Consider the following 26,264-nt stretch of genomic DNA (forward strand, 5'->3'; position numbering starts at 1 on the left):
CCGGTTTTCATAAAAATTTCTAATAAGGCACCGCACGTAGATTTTGCTGTCAAATTTCTCAGTGATACTGCTTCAGGCCAGCGGGAATGTTTGTCCATTAAACATGAAACATATTAAATTTTTTTTTGCTGAAGTAGGTTTAATAGGTCCAATTAAGTCAATATTTACCACTTGAAATGAATAATTCTGGTCTTAGTATAGGTGTAATCGGGATTCTATCAGCTTTCGTCTCAGGTCTTCTCAACTGACAATCTTTACACGTTTTACAGAAATTTTCCACATCTTGGGAAAGACCAGGCTAGAAAAATGAATAACGAATCCTTTCTTTAGTTTTTTGCATTCCCGTGTGAGCACCAAAAATAGATTTATGAGCTAGTTACAAAATTTGTTCTCGTCTTTTAGGAAATACAAGTTGGGTCACCGGCTGTCCTAAAATTTTATCCCTATGGTGGAGGAGATCATCAAATATTATATATATATCCATTTGTTTTCTTTTTCCCTTGAAGGCAAGCATCCTTCAGTGATTCACAAGTTCTCTGAGCTTTTCGTAGTTTTATTACAATTTCATTAGTAGACTCAATTCAAGGGTTGCAATAAAGAAAAAGAAGCTGTTACTTCACTTGGCAGTCCGTTATTCACATTTGGCGCTTCTGTATTACTACTCTCTTCGTTAAAAGAATACTCTCCGATGAACTGATTAACAACATCCTGTGTTATTAAGTAGAGATCATTGAATTTGTCGGTCGCTGCAATGAGAGTATCCACATTATTAAATAAATTCGCTTGATTCCTATAGTGAATTGGGTTTCTACAGACTCGCCTTTATTTGTTTACCAAATGCAGGAGTTGAAATAATATTACTTCCTTCTATATCGAATAAATTAGGCACCAATGATGAATGAAAAATAGTAATTTGTGTTACAGAATCAATAATTGCTTCAATTATTTTGAATTAATATAAACATTGATCTTCTTTAGAGGTGTAACCAGATTCCGATTCGGCTCCGCTTGCAAGTGTGAAGACTGCCCTTTAGCTACTACTGCTTGGTTCGAGGGTTTATTATTCCGATTAGAATCCGCATTCCCATTAGCATTTCTATCGTGCTGCCTTGTAATTTCATTCCTTCTTCGATTATCTACACAAACCCTTAACAGCTGCAGATGACTTCCACAGGAATAGCAATGCTTTCGCTTTGGCATACTATCATCTACTCTTGTAATTTCCCTTATATGGTGAGGATGAATATATTTATTAGATAAAAAGTTCGGTCTTCTAAAATCACTTCGGACCTCATCGAATGGTCTTTGCTTGGCTCCAAAGTAAATGCCGCATTCCTCTGGTTTGAATCATTTTTCTGCCTGTCGTGTGGAAATATGAGATGCAGTTCCATTGTCCAACGAGTCAAACAATTATAAGTTCTTTCAGGACCTGAAAATCTTTTACTTCTCCCAATTTACAATAATATTTCTTTATAGATGTCAATCTGGATACAAACTGGATATGACTTTCTCCCAAGTTTCTCTTTGCTCTTCGGAAGTTTTCCAGACAACCCTGAGGCGTTGGTTTTAATTCTTTTAAAATTAGAGCTTTCACTTTAGCGTAATCATTCATCTATTCGTCATGGATATAGATCAGCACATTCGAAGCTTTATCACCAAGTAATCCTAACAGGATTTCCGCTTGGCATTCTTCTGGAACTTTCTTATGTCTAAAGGCTAGTTTAATCGAATCGAAAAATATATTTCAAGATTCTGTCTTTTGTGGTACAGGTATTGTCAAAACTTCCACTCCTTTAATAAGTTTATCGGGGGATATTTCGCTTTCATCTCCGTTGCGATCACTACCACTCAAACTTACGTTTTCATTATTCCGCAATCTGGCCAGTTCCACTTCGCATTGCAATTCCTCCATTTTTCTCCCATGGTTTTCCTCTGTCTGTTTTCGATTTTCTTCCACTCGTCTTTTATTTTCCTCTTTTTGTCTTCTATTTTCCACTGTCGAAATCAAATAATTTCTAATAAACTGTTCATCTTTCTTATACTCTTCGCTTTCAGTTAGTTTATTCTTTAGCTCAACTAACTTCATGCCAACGGTCGCTACTTCCGCAATTTCATTCCGTACAAGTACTGAATCTTTTTATCTAACGTTCTTAAACATTTTTTTAAAGTCAAAATTCAAACTAGCAACTACACTTTACTAAGCTGTGGTTCTCGAAAGAGAGCATGTTGCAATGACACGAGCGTATTCTTGTGTATATCCTAAAAAAATCACATATCTCAAAAAAAAAAAAAAAAAAAAAAAATCTAAAGAAAGAAAACACAAATCTCAAATAAAACGGAGCACTAGGGCTTTTCTTAAAATTATCTATTGAAATCAAAATCACAACCAACATTCTGCCTCCGCCACAAGCTTTTATTAAGGCTTCGTTTTCATTTGAATCAAGCTTTTTATAGAAATTAGTGGATAACTTTTAAATTTCTTCTTTAAAGGAGGGGTATGCCAGTGCCTTCCTGATGTCGGTGTTTCTCATATACCATTTTGCATTTACTATTTTTCTAAGTTGTATTGGGTTTCTATTATTTTTAGATTTGACTTAGCTGCAAACCCCATGCAGGGCATGCATAAGTCAGTACTGGACGCAAGTAGGCTGTAAAAATAAGCATTTTTGTATCCTTGTTCATTTTTGAATTCCGAGAAATAAGGGGGAAGAATTTATTTTTAAGATTTAACAAGTGTGGTTTAAAAGTTAGATTCCTATCAAGTGTTACACCTAGATATTTATTCTCCAGAAGAACATGGGATTTTTTGTTTATTTATTTCAACCTGTGAAAAATTTGTTTTTCTGGTTCCTTTGAAATAAAACCGCTTCCGTTTTGGCCGCATTTATTTCTATTTTCCATTTTGCCATCCATTCTTCTATAGACTTTAAGTGTCGATTGAGAGATAGCTGTATGAACTTTGTATCTTTGTGCTTGGTCAGTATTACTGTGTCATCGAGAAACAGGCAAAATAATGTAGTGAACTGTTTCGGGATGCTATTTATGTAGCAAGTGAATAGAACTGAATCTTATTTGGTTGCTTGTGGGACTTATGCTTTTATATTTTTAATATCAGAAAGTTCATCTTTAATTCTGACTCTAAACTTTCTGTCATCTAGATATGAAATTATTAGTTTGATGAGATGGGAGGGGGATTTTATGTTCAATTTATTTGTGTATTAATCCATCCTGCCAAACTCTGTCAAAAGCATTTTGTAAAAGTACTGCACCAGTTTTTTTTTGTTTGTTAAGGAAACCTTCTGAAATAGATTCTATTGGGCTTACAAGTTGACGTGTGGTTGACAGGTTTGGTCTGAAGCCAAATTGCACAGGATATTTCTATCTTGTAGGTTGCTATTAAGTCTTTTTTAAATAATGCTTTCTTTTAATTTACTTAAAGTGCCTCACGATTGTTCTGCTAAAATATTAAGTGATTCTAACCAGTAGTTTTAAAATTATAGATTTTTGAAATTGTAACTTTAATTATAATCATCCTGTACAATCAAAGGAAAGAAAAAAACGAGGAGAAAACACTTCTGGAATTTTCGGAAGCTAACGGTTTTTTCAAAATATAGGCATTTAATTCAGATTCACATACATTTAATAATTTTCCAAATAAAGTAGTCGAAAAAAGTTTAGTAAATTTTTAATTTGCAATATTTTTAACAGCAACTACTGCCGTGTCATATAGTAGCCTTTTATCTCTATTTCTACAGAGTTATTTATTCGTCGTATAATTTCTTCAAAGTTTTTCGGATTAAAAATATTGATAATAGTAACTTTATATACTCAATATCTTTATTTTTATAGTAACTTTTAGTTTGATTAAAAGAGCTCCTTTGTCGGTTACGAGGTTTAATTACTGGTAAAGATTTTCCTTTACATTCCCGACTGATTTTTAGTATTCTTCCACAGTTTAAAATTTCATTACATACGTTTTATATTGATCTTCAACTATCAAAAGCAGGATTTCCTAAGCCTTATCAGTTACGTTTAATGAATAATCTTGGAGCTCCAAATGAAAACGAGATCCTTCTTGAGGTGTTAATCTTTTCTACAGCAGTCAATTAATTTGCAGCAGTAACTGCAAAGCATAGTAATGCATTAACTGTAAAGAATATACACCCCATATAAAACATTATAGTCACATTTGGCTTGAAGGCCAGAGAAGTGATACTGTGTTTCATATGATATAACATCACAGTAAAAGTTTCTATAAGGAGGCAAATTAAATCACAAGGTGAGGAAAAGTAGGGAAACAATCCTAATAGTTCAAAGGTATTATAGCAATAAGTAGAAAGGACTTGATCCTCTTTAAATGTGAAATCAAAATAGCTGTCAAGTAAAGGCTAGAGGCATTGGTTGATTACTGAAAGCTGATCTTGATTCAATTTAACGATTATGCGAAAAAGGCGCCTACTTCATTTGTGGTGTGTTTTTCCTGATGTATTTTATATTAACCCTTATTTTATGTTCTTATAAGCATTGTAATATTTTTATATCAATCTAAACTGCAGCAATGAAATGTTTTCCTTTAAAAACAGTTCGCAGTTCTCCCCACGAGTCCGCTTCAAAATAAATACATTTTAGAATGATCACGGTCAGACAAACGGCCAGTTTTATCGTTTATGTCTTCAACATCTTCCGTTTCAACCTCATCAAGTAAGGGTTAAGAAATATTTTTAAAAAAATCCCCAAACCAACCAAAGAAATGACGTGATTAATATTTCCTTCCTCTCTTTTTAGTTAAGGATCATTTTGTCTCTTCGGGATAAGTACCTGAGCTACTGGCTGGAGCCTCAGAGTGTCTGGATCGAGCAGACTTCTGCTCCTCCCCTTTCACGGGCTTTTGTATCTGCTCCTCTTCTTTTTCAGGAGAGGTTTTCTCTGCTTTCGGTTCTTCTGCTTTTTCCTCCTCACTTCTCTCCTCCATTTTCCCTTCCTCCTCCGATGGTTCTTCATTCGGCGCTTTTCCAGATTCCGTCTCTTCTTCTGACTCGGGATCGATGCCAGCTTCAGGAGTCGCCGCTTTCTGCAAAGATGAAGTAATACGCTTTTCAAAATTCATTAGGCAATCAAAGGGGGAAAAAATAGCTCTCTTGATACCCAAACGTACCCTTCATCAATAAAAGTGAGTATTTCATATTTCGTGTACAATAGTCTCTTTAGAAGGTCAAGCGGAGAGCATTTAAGAGAAAACAAGTGTTTATAAGCCAATTTCATTGTCTTTAGTGCGGTATTAATAACAGATATCATCAGATATTCATATTTTGAAATATGTTTTATAATCTACATATAAAAACAATTTTACAATCTACATATAAACATTTGAATGTAAGCTTGATTTTTTTTTATCAATATACCTTTCTACACCCGGATGAAGTCTGGCACATATGTTCCTTAGCGCCTGGAAGCATTAACAGATCTATAAAAAAATTTACGCCGCTCTGAGAAAGGCGTGTAAAAGACTTTTTTTCCGTTTTTTCACTGTAATTCCAGAATACATTATTTAAAAAGATTATCTTAAAAATAAAAATAAACATTTTAATAAAGCCAATCCACTCATTTTTTTTTCCAATTTTCAATTAATTTTTCAAAGTTAATTTGATCAAAGTGTGCATTTATTCCCCTTTCTTTTGTCAAAATATTAATCTTATTTCTCTGATTCATTCATGTGCTTTTACAAATATTAAAATTAAGTTTCCTTCTGTCACTTTTATTACCTTTATTTAGAGACACTCTGCAGGCTAAGTCGTTTGATCCAGCATGTATCTACACTCACTTCCATTCTCCAAAGTGGTGCATATTACTTAGGAACAAATGAAAACTGAATTACTTTTATTTACGCATGCAATAAGAACAATTTTGTGCACTTTTCTACGATATTTTTAAACATTTTAATGAATTAAAAATTGAATGAAATTTTGTGTTTTTTCGGAATATCATTCGAAAATATTGCAGCTCAATTCTTTGCGCATCATTTTAAAATTCAAAAAATTATCTTTGCCGTGATGCAATTTTTTACTATTTTTAAACAATCTTCAAAGAATGTATCAGGCATATTTACCCGCAACATATTTGATACTAGAAGCATTTGGCAGCCAGCTGGTCGGTAAAAATTATTGTTTATTTGCATCTTTTGCAGGTAATTTAGCATTAATGGACTCTTTTAGTAAAGCACTTTTCAGTTTCATCTTTTAATCTTTAAGTTTCATACACTTCGCATTATTTTGAAAGTCTTATAGAGTTAAACTAATTGTGCTACACGCCCCTTTAATTTTCTATCGTTTAACCTAAAATCTGATATATATATACAAGGTCAGAAAGGAGAAACATTCAAATAGGAAGTAGTTTTGAGTGCACTATAGAATATCTTTCATAATTTTACTTAATATAGATGAGGATGATTTAGTAAAAATTTCTCTGAAACAATAAAAAAGAAACCAGTGCATTTCAATAATGAAGCAAAACATCTAGTTAAAAGAACAATAATAAAAAATCTTTAAAAATGTATTTTTTTTTTTAAAAATACCTCATTACATAGTTTTGAAATTAAATGTTGGCTGTAAACACTGCAGTATTCAAAAATATTAAAAATGCGCTTTAAGCAGAAATCTATTCGAAATCGAAAGATAAGTTAATTTTTTTTGCATGATCGTCAACAATAAAAAAAAGAATGAAATAATAGCAGCAACAAAGGACTTAGCTTTCAATTTAACTTTCATTTACAACAATTAAAATATTAAGGCAAAATATACCTAAAATATTTTTAAAGGTTAAGTATAACTAGATTTAAGTTATTCAATAAGACAATCAAAAAGTGGCATCAATGAAAAGCTAATTTATTGAATTTTAAAAGGATATAAAAAAAATCCAATCTGCGCTGTAAAATATTTCCGAAAATTATCATGAAAAAGCGCCAGAGTGTCATTTAACAATTAATAAATTAAAATTCTAATTAAAAAGTTCAAAAATCCCACCGAAGTGCAAATGATCAGCCACGAAGTTAATCTATGCCGTATTTCATGTGTCTCAACCAAACGGTCTGCACAATACAGCCCACGCACACACTCCGCTTTTTATAAAATAAAATTTAACCTTACGTTACGCGTGCATGGAAATCAATTGACTTTCATCGACGTGACAGGAATGCGTTAACGAAAGCTCAAATGAAGCTAACTCTTAGTCTTTTGATATTTTTTAGAAAGATAGATGCAAGAGAAAGTTTTCTGTGAACTTTTAAAATATCTATATTATTAATTCGGTAACTGAGCATTTTTGAAGGCAAACATTTTTCATTTATTTAAAATACACTAAATCTTACTTAAATATACTTAAAATCTAATTGATAAATCATACATTGAATTTCATTCTCTGTTTTAGTGCATTATCACGCCCACTTACACAGATACCGAGCCAGATTAAATGCATCTCATTTCTTGCGATTCTGTACTATCCCTGACCGGTCTGGTGCGAGAAATGTAATTTCCAAACCCAGGTAGGTGTCAAACATGGACGTTGATGGAAATTATATCAGTAGAATGTTTCGACATTTACTATAATTCTTTCTCTTCGTACACAAATAAGAAAAAACTGTGCCTCATCTTCAAACCTAGATCAAAGGGCATTGTAGATTTATAGAAATATTTTTTATAGCTGTTGAACGTTTTTTTCCCTTCTTCACGGAAATCCACTTTCTTTGGTCCCCTTTCTAATTCTTTGCTTGATAGCGTAATATTGGATACAGTCAATCGTTACGACTGTTGTCGATTGAAATTCGGAGTAAAAGTTTCAAATAATTCGAATGAATTTATCTAATGAATAATGATAATTTAAGACTCAAGTAGAACAACACACTATGAAATAAAAAAGAAGAAAATAGGAGGAAGGTATTATCAGGAAATAATTTCGAATCACACTAGACAATCATGTATCCACGATATTTCAAACTCTACCTCGTCCTTTTCTTGGCTCTCCTCCTGCGTCTGGGCGGTATCTTCTTCGGAAATGGGTGCAACTTCTTCTGTATGAGCCTCTTTGTTCTCTTTTTCTTTGGGGGTCTCTTCCATCGCCTCGGAGGATTTCTCTCCAGATGACTCATCATCCGGGGTTGATGCCTGGGGGGAAGCCTGCGGGCGAATACTTGGCTTTGTCGAAGAGCTCATGTAGAATTCAGCTGTACGTCCTTTCTGCAAGCAGAGACACAAAATCATAAAACGAGACTCCACAAAACTATAAATTTCACAATCATGAATGACTTACCTAAACAGGGTGAATCAGAAGTTAGAATAAGGTTTTAAGGTATGGTAGAATACATTACAATAAACATTTTTGGTACAAGAATACATGGGAGCAGGTGATTATTCGAGATCGTTACAAGAAATGCACTAGAAAATGAGTCCTTTTAACAAAAAGAGAGCTGAAAAGTATTTTTTTTTCACAACTACAGATCAAACTGCCTCTGCAAGTAGTACTAAATGCTTGGCATTGTGATTTGCGGTACAATTTGAAAGGTGCCAGATTTTCCGGCAAATGAGTAATGAACGAATAGAAGAGTTACGCCTTAAAATTCCACCTTATATTCCATCAAAGCATGTATTATAATTGTTACTGAAATTTTGGGGTTCTTTTCCGATTTGTTGGTCGATGAAGAAATAATCCTTTAGTAACGAACAACGGCTTTTATTAAACACGGAGACACTAATATAAAGACGACAAATATACAGCCAAGGTGAACACACGTAATACACAGCAGAACACTACAACAAACAGTAGCCCATAAGTAGTAATCGGTAGTAATAACAAACACAACAATCAAACCGGTCGGATAGAATTCAGCAGGAGGAGAGAATCTTCATAGCTTCACTCTACGGTCGCTTCTAACACCTGCAATTCTCAACAGCCTCATCGCTTAAGCTGTATCCAACTGCCGACTCACGACTGGCTACTCCACAGACGTCTCGTTGCTGATCCCACAATCAACACCAGAGCTCGGCATACCGCTCAATTCAGCAATCGCTTGAGCTAAAAACAACGCTTACTCTTCGCTGGACTGATCCAACTATTTGCCATAAACTCTTTCCACGATTATGACTCATTTCACGACTGACTTCGGCTTGAGATTGCCAGCCTTTATAGTTCTCAGATGTGGGCAGAGAAGATTCTGGATCAATCAGGCATATCTCAGTTCCTATTGACTCAATCGCTAAAATTCTGGAAGTTTCCAGTATTATCTATTTTGTCGTAAAAGTCGCCAAATTCTTCGCCAAGTCGCCAATTGGTTGCCAAGTTTGTCGCTAAGACCTGAGATCACTCATTTGGTATCCGAGCAGCACCTAAGAGAGCGGATCGTAAAACGGGCTTTCCAGTGATTGAACCAACTATGCTGAGAAGCAGCATTTCAGATTTGTAACATTATCAAAAGAGAAAGTATTCAGTGATATTGAATTAATGCAAAAGTAATTATTTTTTCACAAACTGAAAATTTAGCTACTTTTTCCAATATTTTCAGTTGTTACGACTTATTTCTTCATATGTTATTTATCTGATATTTTAAACTTACTTTTGATGAAAATTACGCAAAAATTTAATTCCGATGAGGTTAGTTTTAACATTAATTTTAACAGTGAGTAAAAGAGAATGTTCATCATATCTTATTTTTTATTTTCATAAAAGGGGGGAAAATTGATGATCACGTCGAGATGCGAGATTTTATGTTGATAAATTTACTGTCTTGGCAAAACGACCCATTTTTAAAACGATCACCCGAGTATTCCAATTCTTTGAGTTAGTTTTTCACATATCATTTTGGTCACCAAACAAAGTTGAGATCGCCATTTTTAAAACTAATTTCAACAATGAAATGAGATTTTTTTTCTCATATTCATCAATAAATAATCATGTGTAAAAAGTTCGATATTTGAACTCCATATTCATTGAAGAAAATTGAATCGCACAGCGTATCCAATTTGAATTTTGAACCCCGAACTCATTGGAAACGACCCATTTTTAAAACGAATGGCAAATGACAATGAAGAATAGTTTGTTGTGCAAACGCCAATTGAAAAGATTTTCGGGAAATCAGAAGTATCACAAACAATATAGAAAGAGGAAAATAAAAGTTGTGCAACAAGTCTGGTGAAATCAAAAGTATATTTTTAATTCCTTCCGCCGTATTTAGATGAAAAGCAGAAAAAGAATAGATTAATCGATAAAAGAAATCATGTAAGAATCGTGTTTCACAATGTTAGCGGAAGATCTTTAAGGATTCGTAAAAGCTATTGAATTAAGAAGTGCTGCTCCATCCATTAAAAAGCTCTCACATCGCATCATCAAATTATCATTTATTTCTGTGCCCACAATGATCTTTGAATGGTGAAAGTGATAATGATGCAATGAGATGTCTCTTGGTTTATTAATAAGGATCAGAAGTTCTATGAATGTGGGATGATGAAAACACAAGAAAGATATGAAACTATTATTGATAAAATTGAAAAATATAACACTCATAAAAATTTCTTTCGTTGTTTAAATATTAGTGCTTTCGTTCGCAACAAAAAAGAACGACATTATTTTTAAAGCAACCTAATAATTGCAAGTATTTCTGAGAAAAAAGAAAGTAATCACTGATACCAATAAGACAGCGTTTCTCAACTTTTCAGTATTGGCCCAGTTTTAAATCATAACTTTCATCGCCCCCCCCCTTACAATAAAATGTATACAACAATAATGAGTATTGCAATGAGTATACAACAGTTATTGAGTATTTTGGATTCTGTTTTTAAATTATTTTTAACTAACTGCCAAAACCAAGAGTAAAAGTGAGCCAATGTTGGCGAGAAACCACATCTTGCATTTTGGACAAGCGGACAGTGAACAGATGAAGCGAATGAAAGCGGAGAAAATTTAAATATTATATTTGAACTGAAAGCCATAGATAACGTTAAAAGAATATGAAAGTAGAAAAATTCCCCAATGAAAGTTAACCTAGACGGGGTGAGCTAAATTTAGAAACGGGGAATACGTTTTTTAGAATAAAAAAAGAAATAAAACAGAAGCATGACAAAACGAAAATGAAAAAAATAGGAATGTTTGTGCAAGGGAATCCAAACAACCGAGACCGTCTCGAGCATACGCGGAGTAAATGTTTTCTCATAAGAAGAAGGAAAATATTCGATACGCAAGTTTCAATTCCAGCCAGTCTCATTCGAGTCGATCCTTTTATCGCTATCGAATCAATTGTGAATTTGTATGTTATGTATGTTTTCGTGTTAATTGCAATTCACCATATAAAATATTCAAGGCAACAGATTTATGCAGACTCATGAATAAATTTTTAAGCGGAAGCAAGCAAGCATTAGACGATAGTCAAGCTTCAACAAGTACACAGACGACCGTGGTTCCGAAAATAAAATCAAGGAAATATTCTCAAGAATACTTAAATTTTGGGTTTACCAGTACTGAAGTAAATGAAGAAAAAAGGCCCCTGTGTATCATTTGCTCAAAATTGTTGGCCACAGACAGCATGAAACCTAATAAACTTAAACGACATTCGGAAACGCTTCATAGTGAGTACGTCCAGAGAATTCTTCGAATTAAAATTAAAATCATATAACAAGCAATAACAATCATAACAATTTGCATGACAAATTGTTTTCAATACAGCTTGACGAAGCAACAGATAGTAATAAAGATGTTCATTTAATTGCCTATGTTCGAATTTGTGGTAATATTTCAGTAGTAGAACTACTTTTCTGCAAACCAATAGAACTCAAAACATGATCACTCGCATTATTTGCTATTTTAAATGATTTTATGAACGAGGCAAACATAGAATGGAAAAATTGCGTCGGAATATGCACCGATGGTGCTCGTTCAATGTCCGAAAGATTCCAAGATATACAAGCACTTTTAAAACAAAATTCGCCTCGGTGCACACATTGCATGATCCACAGAGAAACTTTGGCTTTGAAAGAAAGGAGTCCTGGTTTGAATATTGTGTTAACTACAGTTGTAATCGTAGTAAATTATATAAAAATGAGACCCCTGAAATCGAGAATCTTTTCCGCACTTTGTGAAAACATAGGTTCAGTACATTCAGCGTTACTATTTTATTGCGAGGCAAGATGGTCATCACGTGGGAAATTTTTGCAACGTGTTTATGAATTAAGAGAAGAAATCGCCATTTCCTAGAAGAAGAAAACAGACAGGAGGCCGAGAATTTTTGCGATAGTTTATTTGTGATGAAAGTGAGGCACTTGGTCGACATATTCGAATACTGAGACTGGCTATTTCTAATACAGTACACTCCCGATTATCCGCGGAATTGGGTGGCGCGGCCGCCGCGGATAACAAAAATCGCGGATAATCCGAAAAAAGCTAAAAACGGGTATAGCAAAAAAGAAAACAGTCATTCCAACTTTGAAAAATCGTTTTATGTACAATAAAAAGTAAAATAAACAGCAGGAAATGTTTAACTAACGCTTAATATTTCAGTATATCACTCAAAATTAACCTAAAATGCATTTTGTTAATGAAAACAGAAAAGTGCTTTGTACTTACGAGAGGCGTCAAGGATACACAGAAAAATTAATACATATGTACTGTTTTAATACTGTAATGTATTATGTAATTACAAAAGCATAACTGTAAAACTGCACCTTTTTGAAAAAATCAGTAAAAAAAAAAAAAACTTTTTGCGGCAGGCGCGGATAATCCGCACCGCGGATAATCCGCCCGCGGATAATCGGGAGTCTACTGTATTAAGCCTTACATTCGAAAAACTTTGCTCTGCAAGACAGGCCCAAGGAAGTCACTAATAATTATTAAATTTGTTTTTAATCTAGTATGTTTTGATTAAATAAGTTGTTTTACTTCAATAAGTTATTAAATATGTCGAAATGTATTTTGTTTTCTATGTGTATGTGTGCTTTCCTTTCAGTCATAATATTTTCTCTTTTTCTCTTTTAAATAATATTTTCTCTTGGATATTCTCGCGCCCCCCTTCTAGTGTGCTTGCGCCCCTCTAGGGGGGCACGCCCCACAGGTTGAGAATCGCTGCAATAAGAAATAATATAAGTTTACTTTTATGTCTATTTTCTATTTGAGCCTAAATAACAGTAATGATTCATCGATTAGGAATGCAGATCCGTGGCCCAAACCCAGATATATATTTATATTTTTCAATTTTAATTTTTTGTTTTGAGAATATGGTGAAAAAAAATGAAGCAAAAGTAGAAAGTCACCAAAACAAAGAAAATTTGCTTTTAAATACTCAAATAAAAGCTTGTTTTTACAAATCAGTTCTATCAGTTTGTCTGAATTCTCTCAATTTCATTTTTTGAAGAATTAACGAACACCCACTTGTGATAATAAGACGGTGAAACCTTTCTTCACGAATAGTGTCTACTTCTTTTTACACATTGCTGCCCTTTTACAAAAAAGAAGAAGAAAAAAAAACCCACTTCAAAAGCATTGAGCAGTTTTTATCGTTGAATCAATTTGAAGTTCTAAAATTAATTAATTAAATCAAGGGTTCCAGTTCTTTATTTCTCTCCCCGTCTTCTGAAATTTCATTAGAAAAAGAAGGCTTTTAGTCCAAAGGATGTTTTCCTTTGAATCAGTAAGATATGTTTGCAATTGTAATGTGAAAAGGATCTTCTTTCTTCTCGCGCATAGATAATGAAAAGAAAGTCAGATTCTCTTGCATTTAGAAAAGAAGTAATTAATATAACAAAAGAATTTAAAAGCCTGTTTTTATGAGTAAACTAAATAATAAGATTTTTTTACCGAAAACTTAGGAATGAAATAAAAAAGGAAACAACTAGTAGGGATATGAAGTACCGAAAGTAAACATGAATTTTAATTTCGTTTATAATATTCAGAAAAATATCATTTACGGGTCGTTCAAAGGCATGAAATAATACAAATTTTAATAAACAACTCTAATTATTACGAATGCCTCTTTACAAATCCCAATTCATTACAGAGATTTTAATTATAAATATAAATTACTGCATAATATTCAAAATATTAATACATTTTTAAAATGAAGCATTTATCTTAATGATGAAAAAAATATACTTTTATCCTCACTGCTAACTGCAAGTGTAAGTTACTTAAAATAAATGAATATTACTTCAAATAATTGTCCTTTTGTTAATACCTGTTTCAAATAACGAACGTGTGGGAAAATAACTGCTACTCGTTGTGCAAATTAAGACTCTACTTCCTTTCACGGGTTTTGCTTAGTATAATCGGGGAAGAAAATGGATGGTCTTCAAAATGCAAGGAAAGTTGCGGATCCCCTACGGTTGAAGTTTCGTTAATAGGTAAAGTGGGTAATCCTGAAAGGAAGATCAGGTAAACCCCCACGTTAAATCGCGCCTGTAATTAATTATCGGCACTTTGATGCAGCCATTTGAATTCCTTAAACAATTCTCAAGCTCTCATTAGAATTCCCACAATTTCAAAAGCAGGATTCAAAAAAACTGTGAGGGCTTACAAGTGCTATCGACAGGTGCTATATATATATATATATATATATATATATATATATGCTCTAACAGCGACAGTTTTGCATGTTTATAATAAGGATGTGGAAAGCTTAATTCCTATCATCACAGGGAATGAAACACGGATGTCTCTCGTCAATGGAATGTCGGTCAAAGTGAAAGCGAAGCAGACACTTTCAAAACTCAAGATCATAGTAATAGTATTTTGGGATAGACAAGATGTTTGCTATGGGACTTTACGCCGCATAGAATAACCAATCCATTCGATTTCCTACAGTAAGAAAGAAAACTTCGCCGAGTAATCCGAAGTGGTTCGGAAAGCTCTCAAGCAGTATCGTATTGCTTCATATTGATGCAAAGCCCGCAGTGGCCTGGTGGTAAGATCTCGGATTCTGAACTGGAGGGTTTCAGGCTGGAGACCCGATTTCACCGAAGGACCTTCGTGTAAGTAAGTCTGCTGCACGTTAAATCCGTCGGGACCAAACGTCCTCCCATTGGTGTAGTGTGGAAATTTGGAAAGAGGGATGTCATCTGAAATTTGGTTCAAAATGACGAAGTTCGTCCCAAAATAGCCCTAGTGTTGCTTTAAAGCAGGACGTTAATATAACTAAACTAAAATATTGATGAAAGACCGCATTGTCCGACTGAAATATAAGTTTTTTAAATATGACTTTTTCTACCATTCCCCATTTGGTCGGAACTTGTCCCTAGAAATGGACATTTTTTCCTCCTGAAGATATTCTTGGGTTGCACTTATTTAGACACTGACGTAGAAGATGATAAATGTTAAACTAATAAGACAATATAGTAAGTGAAAGAGAAATTCTACAGTGTTTTTATATTTTCTTTACTTTTATTTCAAAACCGACCTTCATTTTAAAAAATAACCCTAGTGCAATTTTTATTTTATACGATTTTTGTGTATGTCAATAAATATTTTTAAAAAAATTTGAATTGTCTTCTGATGTGTTCTTTGTTAAGAACATGATACGCTTTTCGCAATCACATGACAGTTTTCTGATTACTTGATGCTACCACAGATGACGCAATAAACAGGAAGCACCAGAATGAAGAAAACTGGAATTGAAATTAAAAGTGAAATCTGAAACGTTTTAATATAATACGTCAGACGAAACTAATATAAACGTCATCTCATGGAAATATATCATCCGTATTTGGAAGTTCTTTTCTTACGGCATTTCAAGAATTGCTTTTGCAACTATTCCCTCTTTACAAATCATTCCAATATCACTAGCCTAATTCAATTATGCTTCAAACTTAATAAACATTTTTTTTTAAATGTCTATATTTAATTAACATATATTTCACTGTCCAAACTTATTGAATTAAACAAAAGAATCAAGAAGCAATAAAGCAGAAATTGAAGAAACCAAAACGTTTTTGTTTAATGCAAATCGTTATATTTATATAAAGTAATGCATTCACTATTTAAAATATAGAAGAAATAATGAGTGTTTCGAAGTGGATACAGTATTTTAATGAGAAGAAATATCATTCGGCCTTGATTTTTAACCAGACATTTTTGAATAAATTCATTGAAAAGCAATCTTCACAAAGGGCAAAGCATTCAGATTGTATTAAAATGCATGAAATTGTCTTAAAGAACATATCCTTAATGTATTCGGAATGGCGTTAAACATCATATTAAATTTATCCAAATGTGAAAACTTTTGGATAAAGTTTAAAGTGTTGTAACCGCTTGCAGAACTGATTCTTATCAGTAACACAGCCGTCTTGTGAACATGACTATTGATTGACATTTTTATGATCGGTACGGAAAAGTCATACATCCGTAAAACTTTCGTTCTTTTTTCGAATACTCTTCCTCTTGAGGCTGATATTTTATGAAATTTTAGAGAATCCATGTTCATAATAATTAACAGCGCGAGAGGGCTAGACAACTTTGTAAAATGCTAAATTTAGTCTCTTACACAATTTTCAAAGTGCCCTTGAACTGTTTAAATATTTTGTAATCACAAAAGGTATCATTCAACAATCCTTACCTGGTCGAGGATCATGGGGTCTGCCCCGGACGTTGCGAGGAGCGTGTAGAGGTATTGGTTCTTTTGCTGTCCGGTTATGTGAAGAGGAGTTCGCCCATTCTGCGAGTAAGAAATCGGTTTAAGATGAAATACTCCATAAAGCCATACCAATAAATATATATATGCATTGAAATGAAATTACAAAGAGAGTGTTGAGTTACTTATGAGACAATGCAGAATATTTGAATGCATTATTCAGAGTTAATTAGAGCGAGTTTTTGAAATATGCTTAATCTTTTTTGATAACTAAAATATTTGAACTATTAAAATTTTAAGTTTTTGTATGCAGCAAGTAAATTGTTCTGGCATTTGAAAGACCAAATTCAGAACGCTCTCAGAATGTGTATCAGTTGATAGTCAACTAAAAACATTCTATCCAAAATTGCAGATTAACAATCTACAGCATAAAATAAAGCACTTATCGCATTTTAACATGACCAGCATATATTCATTACTTTAATCGTTTGGCAAATTATCCATTCATTAAACTGTTTGAAAATACGATACTAAAATGAATGTAGCAGTTTGGTGCTGTAAATTAGAACGTATACTTCCTATTTTCATTTCAATTCCTTTCAGAAAAATTGAATTGAAAATAAATTCCTACTTTTATTTTATCTAATAAACTGTTAAAAATATCAAATTTTTAACATGTGATCGTATTTTTAAAATATTATTTCTTTTCATTCTTTATTTACAAGTTCATTAAAATACTGAATAAAAATAAAAACGTTTGTCTTTATAAGAATTTTACTTACTGAAATTTATACATCTGTTTTCAAACACTTATTAATATTATTATCGAGAGAAGCCAAAATAAATTGCTTCATAATTCCTCTATGCATATTTAAAAGTCAACGGATTAACAAAAAATGCTGTTATGGAGACAACATTCTTCATAACCAAGAATTCACATAACATGTAAGAGCATTAATTATAACGCTTCTATTGACACGCTAACGACTTTCTCTCCAGGTAATTCTGAGATTCATGGTTTCAGGACTTTTATACCCTTTCCCAGCTGTGAAAACTTCTGTAAAGTGGTAATTTTTGCGAGAGAAGTTTTTCACCCTCAAAATCGAAAATGAAATATGAAGTTTATTCTCATCGTTTGATCAAATAGCGAGAAGAATGTAAAAATAGCATAAATGCAATTTCGAAAGAAAAACGACTGATGTGGTTTATGCAATTATGTTGCTATGTTAAAAGCGACAATTTGGATGTAAATAAATGTCTTATACATTTTCGTTAATGATTTATTGTTGGTCATTCTAATTGTGTCCGAATGACTGAGGATGAAGATGTGGGTTTTATTCTGGCACAAGATGCTTTTATAGGATAAACCGTGCCGAAGCTTATTCGAAGGTTCAGAACATAATTGTAATTTTATTCAGAAGGTGAACTAAAAACCAGATAGATGGGATAAAAGCTGAGATAAAAGAAGTTAAAGAAGTGTAAGTGAATAAAATACCCGCTTCCTTAAAGAATGCAAACATGTTGATATGATTTTTGACCGATTAGGAATGGGAACGTGCAGATCGCAAATATCCGAGCTAAAATGCTTACAACGTAAAGAAGACAGACCTGAACTATCTATTTAAACATGTTCTATAGTTAAAATGTCTCCACAAAGACAGCAAGTTGGTGGACTACACGTTGGATCTGAGAAAAGTAGATATTTGTAGATTAGCCTCGAATGATCAATCCTTGATCGGGTTAGGATGGCATCGTATCTCCAACTTAGAGAAGAAATCAATGATGTTATTGTAGGTTTGACATTGTACAACTTATTTTCTGTATTTAAATTCCATTGACTTTGCCAATTTCGAAAAATCTATTTTCGAACAAGTGCTCGCCCATCAGCTTAATACTTTTCTCTAATACAGTAAAGCTAAATATGCACAGCTGTTATAATTCAACTTTCTGTACTTAAAGAGTTGTGCAGGGCCAGAATGGCATGAAATTTGAGTCACAGAAACTTGAAGTCACGTGCTGGAAATTTACTAAATGAAAAATAGTACAAAATAGCGTCGATAAGTGGCGATGCAATTCATTTTATGAGTCATAATGACGTAGAATTTGAAAAGCATGTGTTCGATTCTGGCGTAACTGAAAGATTAAGGTACAGGGTTGAAGCCAAAAAGTTCATCCCCCCCTCCCCAACGCCACAGAAAAACATTAGCATCTACCACTAATTGCATACAAACGCATATATATATATATATATATATATATATATATATATATATATATATATATATATATATATATATATATGACTAGCAAAGTGCAAGACAAGCAAAGCACAGACTGCTGTTGCATCATGCTGACTATGGAAATGAAACTCTTTTTAAAAGAATGAAGAGAACTCCCATGTTGCAATTCCTTCGGTTGATCAGGATACACAGCGGACCACTGACAGACACCGCTCTATGCCTGAAAGCCGGATATTTTATCTGGTAGAGGACATGTTGTAGACCCTATAGTCGTAGAAGATATGACCTTGTCCATCGTAAAAATGCTCGTTTATTTAAATAATGTCTCACCCTATCTTTGATGTTGAGAAGTGTCGGGTATTTGTCCAGGAAGTAGTTGACGACGTTCAGCTGGTCGTGGAGAACGGCATGATGCATGACTGTCGAGCCGTCGGCGTTCTTCGCCTTCAGGAGATTCTCGTCACTTCCGATCTGCTTGTCCAGCGCTTGCAGGTCGCCCCTCTCCACTGCGTGGAACAGTGAGCCCAGACTCATCTGGAAATAGATGTTTATATAAACGTTTTTTTTTTTTTTTTTTTTTTTTTATAGAAACGGCTTATCGTTTTATAGGCCGCTTCAACCTTAGACGCGAAAGTTTAGCTTGATGGATTTTATTGGCTCAAGAACCATTTATTATTCGGTTCAATCGCCAAAAATATGATGAGAGTGAAAATCTTAAAAGTCTGTTTATAAGTTATGTCTCTTTTCAGGAAGCATCAGCTTGCAAAGTCTGCTAAAAATTAGTCGCCAGGTAAAGTACAATATCCAAAACAAATAGTAATAGCCAATCATTTTTTAAAGAGTAAAAAAAAAAAAAAAAATGGAATTGGAGAATTTCATGAAGGATATCTTTTAATGTGATGTAGGAGAAAGAAATCAGTAGATGCGTTGATTACTGTTTTAGAATATTGGCATACATTGAGGTGCGAGTTCCTACAACAACAAATGCTTGTATGTGAGCTACGTGTGGCCAGTTCTTCATCTGTTATGAATTTTGTCGAGTTTTCCATTGGGCAAATTAGGCCAACAATCAATTAGGTCTTTTTTGCTTGAAGCTTAGTTGCCTCTTTACGGTTCCACTGTTTTTGCTATTTTAATTGAAGGCTGGATGTAGCAGGATTTTATATCGTTGAATGGAACAGGAGAGATTAAAATTTTAGTAGCATATTTCGCTAGATGGTCCACCAAATCCTTTTCAATATGCCAACGGAACTTAGCAGAAGAGAGTATTAAATCCCCTCATTATTTGTATTAGTTATGAATTTCTCATTATTAGTGTTGCATTACAAATATCACAAATATTAAAAGAACAGTGGTGAACTGAAATGATGGAGTGGTGTCAATGATTCCAAGACAGTGAATCGGAATAAATGATATAGTTATCAGGAGGATTCTCCGAAATTTGAGATATGCACGAAGGATCGCAGTGATTTCTTTCGTAAATGTTTAATTAATCGCAAAAAACAAAAACCGTTAAAACTGTGAATAATACGCTAATGCATGTTGTTTAGAAATCGCTCTTATTACTTAATATCACAATCAAGTCTAAACAAATCACAAAACGAAAATGTTCCTGACTGCTCCATTAAACATTTTTACAATTGCAATCAATTCAGTTTCGCTAATTGACAAAGCTGCAAAATATTATTAGAAATGCTTTGGAGAGGGCTCTCGTCAAATCATCCAAATCTCCATTCACTGAGAAGAAAGAGGATGTAAAAGAAATCAAGAAATAGATGTCAAACAAAAAGCTTACTCGAGAACGAAAGTAAATTGAATTTTCGCGATGAACTTTATAACATAACTATGAAAATTATTAGCCGTATCTTCCAAAACAATTTCACAAAAATGGTTTATGCATTATTTTAAACTTAAAAAAAAAACCTTTTTAATGGTATCAATTCAATTTTTGTACAATTTTTTTTCTTTATTTTTAAAATTCAATTTAATACATTGCGTTACGATTTTGATTTATGATGAATCCTCAAATTATTCAATCAAGTACTTTTCTAATGTAAAAATTATGATTAAAAAAATTGCTCTCTTTGGGAATTTACTCAGAAACAAAATTTCACTTCCGCTTTTATTTTGTAATATATTTAATTTCAATCCTCAGAAGGAATTAGGATAGGAATAGGAATTTTCATATTTTTCGATAATTTCTTTTGCATAATTTCTACAGCTCATTTATTTCAGTGCTTCATCAGTTTGCATTTCGTTCAAGCAACAGATATTCAATAAGAAAATATTTTTTTTCTTTTTATGTATTGTGATATGCGAAAAGGATTATTGTATGCATGATTTAACAGTTTTTACATTCTATTAACATAAATATTAGAAATCGTGTATATATGTCTTCTTAAATTCCTTATGAGCGTGGTGCCATTATATGGAATCACAATTTAATTAAATACATTTATTAACTGATAGTTAAGTTTCAAAAATTTTGAACATATTTAAGACTTTTATCGAGGAAATAGAACTGTACTATTTGGTGAAGGAAAAAATGGCTAAAAGAATCCTATTATTACAGAAAAATCAAATTTTCTGACATCACCTACACGGAGATTCAAAATGCTACGAGTCAGATCACCTTCAAATAGCAGAAAGGAATTGCGGGGAAGATTTTCAGTTTTGATAAGACAATATACTAAATGATATCACTTAGGGTATTTCGGTGTTTTTGTGATAGCGTGTGTGTAAACACATTAAGGTTTCGATTTTATGGTGCTTTTAGATTGGCATCAGGAGTATTTAAACCCTTTTTGACCTATTATCGATATGGCTCTGACTGTTGTTGTTCAACTTACTTAAAAGTGAAATTTTGCATTAAAATCAGTAAATTAATTTACCGATAGGAGAATTAACTTTTGTTCAATTAATATTATAGATTTCTTTTATTTCATCTACATATTACTTAAAAACTTTTCAGCAACAAAAAAATGCCATAATGTTAGCTGTGGCCATCGTAGAATAATGAAATATTTTGTCAGTTTCCTTGGGCCACATCTTCAAAAGATAACCTTACAGCATTATTTTACGACATTTCTGTAAGAGGTTGTTCTGAAACCCTCAGATCTATGATTCGCGAAGAATTCTATTCTTCACTGGTTAAGCCCAATATGAATGAACAGTATTATGACAGCATCTTCAAGAACCCTATTTATCACAGTTTTTTTTATCCTCTTTTTAAGATGAATGTGTAGCCAATAGATAATTATATCAATATCATTGTTATGATGCAACTTGAATTACTGAAGGCATACACTCACTACACGTTTTAGCAATGGCAAGAAAGCTGGGTTTATCGTATTGCAGTGAAAAATCTTGATTTTGAAGCAGCTCCGATTTGTTCAACTGAGTTATACCCAGAAATGTTAGATATAACTATCTTAATCAAACAAGTCAGCGTAAAACTATTTACATAATAAACAAGTGCTCTTTACAATGCTTCAACAAATTTGAGCAACTGGGACAATTCATTTAATTTCAACCCTCACTAGAGGATACTCCCTAATCTCATTAAGAAAAATAAGGACATACTATTATAGTAAATCCATCGTTTAATTTCAATATACTTAGCCGGGGCCAACGGATTGAAATGTAATGAAAGGAATTCAGATTCTACAGAATAAAATTATTCGCACCATGACGAATTTCCATAGTGCATGAGATGTATGATCATATGCAATTACCTAAAAATTGATAAAATTGAACATTGACTTCCTTTAAAAACTTTCTAGATCATCTCTAATAACTTTAAAGAAATCAAATCAAGAGCCATCCAATCATCATATCACTTCTTATCAAGCCACTCTAACTTGAGGGTGCCTGAGCCGAAATCTTCAGTTTAATGCCATTTATAGGAACCTCAAAATACTAACTTCCTTAAAAAACTTTTTTAATTAGATTCTGAGTTGTTTCCGTGAGCGAGCTTAAATTTTTCTCTAGGTTAGGCTTTCCAGCTTTATACAAGGTTCCTTTTGCATCACTGAAAGTGAGAAAAATATCATAGTATTGACTCAAAAGAATATCTTAGTCAAGTAAACGATAAATAATTGACACATCTATCTAAAACCCAGCACAGGTGTAAAGTTAAGAGGACTTACCAGATAGTGTGGCAGAGACTTGAGATACTGCCTCAGATCTTCATTCCAGGAAGTCTTACCTACGATGTGCTGTCCGTATCCTTCGTGCACGAAGTCCTTTATGCTCTCCAGGTCACCATTCTGTAACCAACTGTTAATTTTGTCCATAGTCATCTGAGGCAGAGAGCTACCTGCGCCACTGATGCCTGTGAATTAAAACATTGCTTTATAAATATGCTTGAAAATAAATATCTACAGATTGTTTTAGCCCTCCGTTTGCTTTAAGACTAAATAAAGTTGACATTCGCGAGACGTTCAGCATCTGTTAAATGTTCACCAAACGGCCGACATCTTTGATAGAGGCAAGAAACTGAAGTTTCTACTGAAACAAATTCAGCCCCCCCCCCTCCAGTTTCAAGCAATATCTTACAGTTCCCTACATGTGGAGAGGTCGAAAAAAAATCAGTTATTAGTTGGAAAAAAATATCATTCGGCAAGGAGTTCTTTTATAGATTGTGCGACTAACAGAAGGCTAAATAAATGTTGTTTATGACGATTTCCGAAAATTATTTTCTTGAAATTACTTGATTTTAAGAAAATCAGCTGTTAATATTGGTTATATTTGATTTCAGATAAATTCTTAGATATAGCTTCATCTTCACGATTCCATTAAACTGATCGATATAAAAGCCGTGTTATTTTAATTGTTTTACGCGTTTATTGTGTGCTTTAACTGTTCAAAAGGAGACCACAAATCATAATGCTATAAAAAAGAAAAATGTCCAGTCTATTTATCTTCTTCATTTCGCAGTATTGTAATCCTATATTTACTGATCTGATCTGCCATGAGGTATACTGTGAACTCAGAATGACTGGACCGCCTCGATCGCACTGGCGGGAACTATAGTTGAGTCCTAAGGACCATCACTGGCCACGGTACAACTCTTTCCGTGGGAAACACGTACCATCTTTGATAGGGGGTAGTCGGCCCCACACCATTTCTAGCGAGACCCAACCACCATGCCGGAAGCTTCTCATCCACAAATCTGAGGTACCCCGGTGGGACTCAGTCTTATTGTAACCACTTTCTTATCCGCCTTGTAAAGTACACATATATTAAACAGAATCCTTCTTATTTAACTTTCAACAAATGAAAAAGGCACGCAATTAAATTTTTGAAGAAAAGAATGAAAATTGTTCGAGCTTCAGAACAATAATGTATCTAGTGTTGGAAATCAGGCAAAAAAAAAAAAAAATGTTTTTAAAAACTTACCAAAATTCATGAAAAGTTTGCATGCCTATTAAATTGGGGCCATTAAAAAGATAATTTTTTAACTTTGGAAACGGTGTTGAATTTATTTTAATACACTAATATTTTTGAAATCGCGGAAAAATGCTAAAATACAGCTTGATTTTTAATTAACTAAAATTTAAAAAAAAATCGCCAAGAGGCGCGCATTTTTACGTTCCAAGGTTTACATATACCTAATTTGGTAGTTGTAGGTCAAACAGTCAGGCCTATTGAGTTGCCAACACATACATTCTTCATTATTATTAGTAGAGATGTATCGTGATCGCCACTTCTAAGATAGCACACAGTTACAGCTTTATGCTGCCGCAATAGCGATCAGTTTGGAGAAATTGTTTACCGAAAACTGGTTTCAACATCACAGAGATTAAACCATTTCTCAAGTAAGCAAGTATTCGGATATCATTTTCACTCAAAATCAAGTATCTGAATAAACTGCGCCGAATCTCAAAATTATGTACTGAAGGAAGGAAAATTAGATTGCAAACCAAGTTCCACGTGTAATCAGACAAACGTTTAAAGGATATGTTGCAAATCTGCTAAATTATCTTGATGAAACCGCCTTTTTTAAATAAGGAAGAGAAGCTAAAATATAATTTCGATTCGTTAAAAATGACCACAAATTAATTCGTAATTGTAATTGTCAGAATGAGCGAATTTTTATGTGACTAGCAGTTATGGAATATCTTTTTGCTCATAATTTCTAGTGGGAATATTTACTAGTTGAATGGAATGTATCCTCATTCGGGCAATCAAATTATCAGATCTTGTTCAATCAATACATCTACTCACGCCATTTCAATGGGGTCAATTCATGTGACGTCACATGCCATGTACTTCTTGCGCATGGCATTTACGTTTCATCCGCACCGCTTTCGTCTATAAGTCTGCCATTAACGTTCTCCGTCAAGTATGAAGCGGATTTTTTGTTTAAATTTGAAGTTATAATTTTTGAGTCATTTTCTTTCCTCTTATTATGTGCTAACAAAGGAAATACTGATGTGCTGATGGATGCATGCTTTTATGCGAAACACAAGAGTGACTGTCATGATAAAATGTTTTCTTATTTTCCTTTCAACAATCCTGACTTGGGTTGATAGCTTTGGTATAGATTTTTTCAAGCCTTCGAAGTCGGTGAATGCTCCGATCATTTTGAAGAATTCATTCAGTGTGTATCCATTTATTAAATATAGTTGTACCAGTAATTTGTTAGAAAAACTCTTCGAAGAAAAAGAAATCGGTAAGCGATTTGCCGTCAAAAACAATCAAACAAAATCGTGAGTGTATTTCTAATTTACTTTATTCACATTTGATGAAATTTCTGATAATTTTGAATATGCTTAGAACGTTTTAAAATGTTTACATAAATATTACATTGCATTTTTTTACAAAATTTTATCTAAATTTAATTAATGTAAGTAAACAAACTTCTGTTGCAAAAATAACAACTGCTATAATGCTAAACTTAGGTGGAAGTGAATATTACTAGTTTTCTAATTACATTTGCAGATTTGTGATGGATTCAAAGTGAATTTATATCAAACAACTTTTCTATTGTTAAAAATGAAATGTCAATAGTTTATTGTATTTAAACTGAAATTGACTGTCATCATAATATCCTGTTATAACACTGTGCACCTCAGTGATTTCGATTTTAATAAATAAAGGACTTTTCATTGAAAATCCATATCAGCATTTATTATATAATTTTTATTCACAATTTCATTGCTACATGCATGTTTCACTTTTATTTTTCTATTTCTTTAACATATCAATTTTGAATTATAAAATTCTATGAAAGCATAAAAGTGTTTCTTTCAACTCCTCTTTAAATCCTATTTAACTTCTCTCTCTCTCTCTCTCTCTCTCTCTCTCTCTCTCTCTCTCTCTCTCTATATATATATATATATATATATATATATATATATATATATATATATATATATATATATATATATATATATATATATATATATATATATATATATATATATATA

At 33.0% G+C, this 26,264-nt stretch overlaps 1 protein-coding gene across 4 annotated transcripts in view; it reads right to left on the minus strand.

Annotated features, from left to right (window-relative positions):
* The window catches only part of LOC129965901 (uncharacterized), a 142,197-nt gene that overhangs the window by 45,812 nt on the left and 70,121 nt on the right, over positions 1-26,264 (minus strand). For all 4 annotated transcript variants that reach the window (XM_056080172.1, XM_056080173.1, XM_056080174.1 and 1 more), the window contains 5 exons: positions 22,980-23,164; positions 19,162-19,365; positions 16,577-16,675; positions 7,995-8,228; positions 4,819-5,071 (listed from right to left, as the gene is read on the minus strand). In XM_056080172.1, coding sequence (XP_055936147.1) covers positions 4,819-5,071; positions 7,995-8,228; positions 16,577-16,675; positions 19,162-19,365; positions 22,980-23,164 — 975 coding nt within the window. The remainder of the gene's footprint in view (positions 1-4,818; positions 5,072-7,994; positions 8,229-16,576; positions 16,676-19,161; positions 19,366-22,979; positions 23,165-26,264) is intronic.

Source organism: Argiope bruennichi, chromosome 4 (genome assembly GCF_947563725.1).
Source record: "Argiope bruennichi chromosome 4, qqArgBrue1.1, whole genome shotgun sequence".
Taxonomy (NCBI): domain Eukaryota; kingdom Metazoa; phylum Arthropoda; class Arachnida; order Araneae; family Araneidae; genus Argiope; species Argiope bruennichi.